Source organism: Nanorana parkeri, unplaced genomic scaffold, assembly GCF_000935625.1.
Source record: "Nanorana parkeri isolate BGI_ZX_2015 unplaced genomic scaffold, ASM93562v1 scaffold3181, whole genome shotgun sequence".
Classification (NCBI taxonomy): domain Eukaryota; kingdom Metazoa; phylum Chordata; class Amphibia; order Anura; family Dicroglossidae; genus Nanorana; species Nanorana parkeri.
Genome location: NW_017309449.1, coordinates 56,683 through 64,809, shown reverse-complemented (window position 1 = coordinate 64,809; position 8,127 = coordinate 56,683). Strand labels below are relative to the sequence as shown.

General features: G+C 42.9%; 1 protein-coding gene across 1 annotated transcript in view; it reads right to left on the bottom strand.

The window, feature by feature from the left end:
- Positions 1 to 3,029: 3,029 nt before the first annotated feature.
- The window catches only part of NSA2 (NSA2, ribosome biogenesis homolog), a 16,886-nt gene continuing 11,788 nt past the window's right edge, over positions 3,030 to 8,127 (bottom strand). Inside the window, exons 2-7 of the mRNA XM_018574714.1 lie at positions 7,203 to 7,222; positions 5,917 to 6,104; positions 5,005 to 5,155; positions 4,743 to 4,922; positions 3,296 to 3,488; positions 3,030 to 3,182 (exon numbers count right to left, since the gene is read on the bottom strand). Of these exons, the coding sequence (XP_018430216.1) occupies positions 3,115 to 3,182; positions 3,296 to 3,488; positions 4,743 to 4,922; positions 5,005 to 5,155; positions 5,917 to 6,104; positions 7,203 to 7,205 (783 nt within the window). The 5' untranslated portion in view covers positions 7,206 to 7,222 and the 3' untranslated portion in view covers positions 3,030 to 3,114. The remainder of the gene's footprint in view (positions 3,183 to 3,295; positions 3,489 to 4,742; positions 4,923 to 5,004; positions 5,156 to 5,916; positions 6,105 to 7,202; positions 7,223 to 8,127) is intronic.

The window sequence follows — 8,127 nt, the reverse complement described above, 5'->3', positions numbered from 1 at the left end:
TACTACATGGTCGACTCCAGTATGTCGTGTGAGAGGAACATGCTCCATGCCTCCTAATCTTCACCAACTCTATTTAAAACTAGATATGAACATGCACGTTAAGTTTTAGTCTGAAAAATAAAATAACATACACACTCTAACGGTAGGGAAGATGTCTCTGACATGGCTCCTAACTTTCTCCACCTTTTGGTGCCCCCCTCCTGTTTACAATAGTATATTGCATTAGTTCCACTTCTCAGGGTGCATTCTCTATAAAGAAATTAAAATGACAAGAAACAATAACAGGACTCATGTGCAATTGTGGGAGCATGTGTGAGAACCTGAAAAACAGATCTCACTCTGGGGGTTCATGCGAGACCTTATAAAAGGTGATTGAAGGCTTAGTTCCATCCCAAATGTAGTGGGCCAAGGTAACAATTTATGTCTTGTCTGTATTCTCTTGCAGAGATTTCCCCCTACCTCTTCACCCTTTGACACCAGGACATGAAGAAATGAAGATAATGGATGTCACCAGGGATCTGGGTTGAAAGTAAGTACAAGACTTGAGGGAAGCAGAGTGGGCATTTATAGACTGATTGAACTAAAAGGACAGGCAATCTTTAATCTGACTTTACTTGCTGAATACATTTTCCAGTGGCCCATTATAAAAGCCACTGATTTAGTATTTTCAGAAGCAGGTGGGAAATGGCTGCCCGCATATTTCTCTTATTACAGCTGACCTATAAAAAGTCTATTTCCATATTACCAATGAATAATGACTGAGTTTAAAATTAGAAATTCTCACCATGCACTAGACAAATGGTGGACTGTAAAATGACCAATCACACCCAGCATGGCTACTACCATAGCACACTGCCTTCCACCGTTATGGGATTGGAAAGATCAAAGATTAACCAATTAATTTGCCAATGACTTTACAAAATTATATTTTTGATATGAAATTTGGACTGAATAGGAAACAGAAATCTGCACAAGTGGCCATTACAGGTACACCTTTCCTATAGTATGATGCCTCAAAAAACATCAGATGTGTCAGATCAATAAAAAAAAACAACCATGCAGTATATTCCTGTAATACACGCACATTTCCTCATGTTTTAGGCCTCATTCACACCAGACACAGTGCATTCCGGCCCGAACGCACTGCATTGCGGCCGGCTTAGTATGTTGTAGTAATAGTAATAGTGCTTGCAGCATTTTGTTCGGACCGCAGGCATAATGTGCCTTGCGTTCCCCTGCAGCCGATCGCATTGTGGCCCGGAGGGTGTGGCCACGGCACCATTCACTTCAATGGACCGTCACGCCCCCTCCTGCCCCACAATAGACTGAGCTGGCCGCAATGCAATGTGTCTGGTGTGAACGAGGCCTTATCCCTTTAAAGACCCTGCAAGTACAGACCCTGGCAGAAATGTACTCAGCTCTTAGGCCCTGTTCTGGGCTGACAGCACATAGCATATTTGTGGACCGAGTGGGGTCAGCTGTCCAGTGAAAATATATAATGTTGGGGGGTTTTACGTCATTTTCAGGCCTAAAATGTGGAATATAACATGCGTGCAAAAATTGAAAAAAGGGCCTCAGTCATGAAGGGGTTAAAGCTACTGTTTAATCTACTTATATTTTGCTCTGGTTCCTTTAATTCTCTCATCAACATACTAATGTGATTTTTGAATAACCCCTTTCCATTTTTCATGACATACCTTATGTTAAGTACAGTGATGTCATCATAGGTCTATGTGCTTCTCTATGCAATGCTGAGCTTCCATGATTGAAAAAACTGAAATTAAATGGATGAAAGGGGTGGGACAGGGACAATCAGGCTGGAAATAAAGAGCTAGAAATTGCTAGCTTAAAACTTATGCCTATGCAAGCCCTGTGCCATTAGCTGTAAATGGGCCCCCATGGCAATAGATTTGCATGCCATCCAGGCCCTCTTTTCTGAAAGCTTTCCGGAGATACAGATTTTTGTATTCACCATCAGTTGCATTCTCTTTTCTCTAGGATGTATTTCTTACTATACTTTCCCACAGTGATAAAACAGAACTCAAGTCAGAACTGCTATGCTGTAGCTTTCAGAGGACTAAAGCCAAACCTTTTTTTTGGCTTTAGTCCAAGGAATACATTTACTAATATACTCCTGTGACCCAACACAAGCATCTAGCGGGGTACCGGCCACTATTTGTTGACAGTGCAGACCTGAAGTCGGGAAATACTGTCGGGGTCCATCCCACTACCCGATTGACAGCTGGGTCTGCCTCTCTAGAGCCAGCTGTGCCCACCCCCTTCTCCATTTGTCCTCTCCAGTCAGCACTGGAGGAACAGAGAGAGGGGAAGCCCTGCAGTGAGCCATAATTAAGTCACAGCTCTCCTCTTCAGGAAGAAGACCATGAGCTAAGTGTTCAGTGGTTAGTGATTGCTCAGCTCTCGATCTATAAAGCCGGAATGTGACATCTATAGGTGTCACACGTCAACTCTTAAGTATTGGGAAGAGTACATTTTCCAGTCTCCTTAATACCAGTGGCCTTACTACTGTTTGATTGGGTCTCAGGTAACTTATAGGATTGAGATGGAAATAAAACCATAAGGAGCCAGAACAAATATAATAGCAGCTAATACTCATACAACCACTGAGCACCCCCATAATGCACTTCCTGTATCATTGAATACAATGTAAGGATTGTACTGGTAGTTGTGATTAAACCCATGGTCAGTATATTATGTCATATGAATGGGATTACACTAATCACCTGGAGTCTGAACAGAACGATTGGCTGGCCATTCCACAGGGAGCAACATTCACATCTGTATAATATGGAACTGCTGCATGGTATTACTTTTTGACACCAGTTCAGTCATTCATTTGTCATTTGTAGTGATTCAGCAACAATCAGAACTGTGAGAACACTGAGACCAATCCTAACATACAGGGATGTAGAACACCTTTTATCAGAATTTGACATAATTAAGTCCCAGAAAACAAGGCCAAACAGAAGTATATTTTTATTGCTTACACCAAACATTTCTGTATTAAAATACAACAGAAGACTTTCTCCCAATATGGGTCATTTTTATTTGTTGCAAAATCCAGTCTCATATTTTTGTCGCCCAAATTTAACATTATACAAGCAAAACAGCGTTGATGCATCCGTCGTTTTCTGGATTGTTCGTGACCTGTGCATATTTTCCTGTCAGGAGAAACATTGGGAGAAAAGTTGATTTACATGAAGTTTCTCATCGGTGGTCCTCTACACTTTTTGCACAAACTTTAGGGTTGAAAAATAAAGCCCCAAAAACTTACCCCAGATAACTTTGCCGCCTTGCGTGACGAGACCCAGCTCACTGACATTCACCTCAATCACTGTTCCTTTTGTGATGACACCTAAACTTGTATAAAGTGGAGAGGAAGGATTCTTCTTTACTCCAAGGATAGGGAGACAGAACGTAGCCTTTAATTCTGGATGGGTCACATGTGCCTTTTTAAAACGTAAGCCCTGTAAAAACAAAAAACACAAGTTTTAAGAATGTATAACCATAAAAACAATTACACTGAATGGACAATCATCTGAAGGTCTTGCAGAATACAGACTACCCAACCACCTTCTATTTCTCTATATGGTAAAATCACTAATCTGTCCAAGCCCCACAACATATGGGATCCTCGGGCAGCACACCACCTTCTTGCAGACCTTTACCATTCTTTATTAAATGTCTGAATTTTAACTATTCATTTTTCCAGACCCCTGTACACTACAACAATCATTTCCCCTACCCTAAACCCCCTATTCCTCTTACCCCTACTTCACCTTCCCTGCTGGCTTTCACATGTTGAGCGTTTTACAGCGCGTAGGAACGTGCTGTAAAACGCCCAGGTGTGAACCAGGCCTTAGTGTTAGGTTTGTAGGTACCTTTTATAACTTCCTGTAGGGAGTTCTCCATGTGCTGTCTTAGCTATGCAATTATTTTTTTTCTAGTAGTTCATTAGTACTCTACGGGACACAAGACGTGTGAAAGCAAAATCAGTTATGGAATAAAATATGCCTTGATGGTTTTCATTCATGATTCTCACAGCTATAACTGAGGAGCGAACACGGAGAGATTTTCATTCAAGGAACTGCCCTGAACACGCTTGTGGGAATTTCCCCCGGCAATTAAAGCGGACCTTTACCCATATCTTTAAAATAACAACAAACACCTTTAGAAATGTTTAGTAATGACAATCTACAAACACATACTTCTAGATAATTGCTGGATTTGTATTCTTTACATTCCTTATTTCTCTTCCCCAGTCTGACAGTGGCCATGTTTACTAAGGGCAGGTTATTAGCTATCCTGTTACTTCCTGGAACTCTGGCACATGTGACCAGGACATGTGACCCATGTACATCATCCCAGGGAAGGAAAATGCCTTTCTCTGAGATCTCATGAGTACAGATGAGATTTCCCAGCAATGCTCTGCTGATGTAACCTTCCCAGGATGCAATGCTTGGGTACATGACATACTTTTTGCCAAAGTGGAAAAACTCTATTTGTAAGTAAATGAAAGACAATGTTTGTTTAACTAATGAATGTAAGAGGAGTTTAAATGAGCATGCAGAGCTGTGTGCTGATGTGATTTTTGGTGAAGGGGTAAAAGTCAATTTTGAGAGGACGGTTTTGTTTTTTTTTTAAACTGGACTTTAGAAAAATGCACCAGAACATTTGACCCCAGTATAGGACTTTCTGAACTAGAACTGTAATGTACTCACCATCGGTCTAATAAATCTTTCATATTTAGGTGGTTTTCGGGTGAACCCATCTCCAACAAAGCAGACTTTGGTGACCATTCTCTTCCAGGCCTTCTTCTTCCTCTTTCCTGTGCGGAGAACTCTAAGCACTTCGGTTTCTCCCTGAGCACGGACTTTGGGCAATGGAACTTCCCACTTGCCCTAAGAACAACAGATGGTTAAATCACACACTGGACTGAACATTTCAATGCGAGTGTCATCCCAACAGCAAATGTTTACTTACTGCTTTTTCTTTTCGCTTTTGCTTGATCATATTGGAGAGAACTTTGGCTCGGCTTTGTCCCTCTCTGTCCAGTAGATAAGCTGGAACAGCTCCTTCTGGGGTCTTCTCGTCATTCTTCTGTTTGGTGTTCCTCTTCTCATGCATCTTAATACTGAACACAGAAGAAAAATAAATGTTACATTCATATCTAGAGGAACTTATAGGGATAACAAAGCAGCTTGCGTACCAGTTGTTTACAAACCTGTACTGATCTGTCTATGTCTTTTGTTTTGGGTCATAAGCCAAACAGTATTTGCACATTAGTGAAAAATAAAATGAATCTCCAGGCAGATATAAAAAACACACAAATTAAATCACTGCATCAATTAATATGTTCCTAAATGTATATTTTTTAAACAAATGAAGTTTAAGTACTGAATATGATTTTGTTATCAACCTCTTGCAGTCCACTGTGCAGCTGCACTCTGGCTGGAAGAGGGAGAAAACACAAGGAGCCAATAAGTTGTACTGCAATCAGTATTCATGGGCTAACAAGGAACATGCTAACAGGAGAGAGAGCGCAGAGTGACAAAGGGATGAACTTATCCACGGGCTGAAAACATAACTACTTCCTCATCTACACTTATTAATATTGATGGACGAACCCCCTGCTGTTTGCATTGTATTTGGACATCAGCCTCTGTCAGAATATTCGAACGGAGCTAACAGCTGATACCTCTGTTTGGCCGAGGATTTTCCAAACGGCTTCCTTGATCAGCTGATCGAGGGATGCCAAGCGGGAGAGTGCTGACAGCGACACTCACTTTGCGAAATTTAGGCTGGTTCATCAGGAACTGGACAAAATCCGTCCCGTGTACTCTACTTATAAATGGACTTCCTGGAGTTGCGCTTTAAACAAACCCAGCCACTTACGTTTTCTTCATCTGTATTTTCTCGGCATGGCGCTGCTTGTGGTACAGTTTGGCCTTCAGTCCAATGAGTTTCTTTGCTTTCTGTGATCTCTCATGAGCCTCACGGCTCTCCTTCTTCCTCTTCTTTTCATGGTAGTCCAAGCGATAACCGTACCGCTTACGGTGCAATTCAATGTACTCGTTCTGAGGCTGAGAGAAAAAAAAAAAGGATTCAACATTCTAGCCGTATACTAAACACTAGAATATAGTTGCTTATAAATACAGTATGTTGAGTGTTTTTCTATTTAAAACATTGCATTGGAACTGAACTCAAAAAGTGAAGATTTGCTGTTATAGGAAAAAGTAAGAGAACTTTGGGGTAACCTTTTTTCCCCATAGTTCTCTTTAGTGTCACGGGATGACATATACTAACCTCCTCCTGTGACCTAAAGCTCAGTATATAGCGGGCTATTGCCCGCTATATACTGAGTCACAGCCGGGATGGATCCCGACAATACTATCGAGATCCTCCCAGCTGGCTGATTGAAAGCGGGCTCTGCCTATTTAGAGGCCAAGCCAGCAGTGCCCACCCCCTCCTCTGTCCATTCCTCCACTCAGTGATCAGAGAGGGGTGGGGGGAAATCCCTGCGGGGAGCTGTGACTGACTGTCACCGATCACTGTAGGGAGATGATCGGGATGTAAGCGGGCGACGGTATGTTTTCCCTCACTTCCCGATCTGTAGAGTCAACATGCGACAGTTTCAATGTCACACTTAGGCTATTACTATGGGGATCAGTTAAAATCACTCACCTCATAGTTCTTCTTTAAATGTTAATTGTGGCCCAGCAGTACCTTGAAAATGCTGCAATTTGTCTAGACTGACTCCTGAAATATAGCAGCGCAGTACCTGGTATGCCAGAGTACCTAGGCACTCCTGTGTCTAGTTTGTATATCTGCAGTGCGAGATCTGAGGCAATACTGCTCTGCAGAGATTTAGTGATGTCACTGCTGTGCTGCTCATGGCATGGTAAGTCAGTACTGGGGGAAAGATCAGCTGCAGGAAGACCACAGGCAATACTGGTGTCTAGTCCATCTTCCAGGGATCCTAGTAGAACACAGCAGATAATACAATTTTGCTGTGTTCCAAAATTAGGAAGTAAATAGCACTAAGCTGTGTACATGACACAGAAGGCCAGGCCCTGTGGAGAACAGAGGCCATACCGGGATCGGAGGAGGTGTAACGGAGAGGCCATGGAGCAGCTAACATGTCCAGACAGCGCTCCCACGTGTCCGGGTCCACTTCTTACCATGATGTCTGTTTCCTGTACTCCCCGATCTTACTCCCAACCTGCGGCCTCCTGCTCGGCTTTCTACTTCTCTGGACTCAGCAGATGGTAAATAAAAGCCCAGACACTCTCCGGGCCGCCGACACCGAGCGACGTTGGTAGTAAAAGAAAGCCCCGCCCAGCCAGCGGTCACACGTCACTTCCGCTTTCCTCCAGGCCACTGATTTCTTCTGACTGCAACAAAAACGAACCTCTGGTCTAATACGGGAGAGATGTCATCCGCCCATAACAATTCCGCCGATCCCGGTGAGATTATACGGGTTTTCGCTGATAAAAACAGCAACTAAGGAACAATAATTTCCCGTGAATGTTCCCGGTCGGAGCCTATTTCTAGTTGCATCCGACGAGCTGCATTCTGGGAAGAAGGGCAGACGATGTGTTTACGGGATGACGTCACTTGTGTGGCGACCCAGTGCCGCCTGTCATGTGCTAGAGGTCACATGTGGAGTCTGACATCTAGAGAGTGAGACACTGAGGAACCGGAATACAAGAGGTGAATGAGAGCTCAGCGATGACATTTCATTCACCAACTTCATTGTATTGTAAGAAGGTTTTATTGACTCTTATTCTGCTTGTGCAGGGTGCTGTATACATAAGTATTAACAATAGCATTGTACTTGTGGTAATCGACGCTGTGCAGGTTAGACTTGTGATCTTTTGTTTTGGTTGAATGTCAAGTACCAGCATGCCTTGGCATCACAAATTAACCAGTTGACATCCGCAGTGTTAAACCCCCTTCCCATCCAGGCCATTTTTCAGTATTCAGCGCTGCGGTACTTTGACTGACATTTATTCCGTCATGCAGCGCTGTACTGAAATGAATTTTATACCCTTTTTTGGGGACAGATAGAGCTTTCTTTTGGTGGTATTTATTCACCACTGGGGT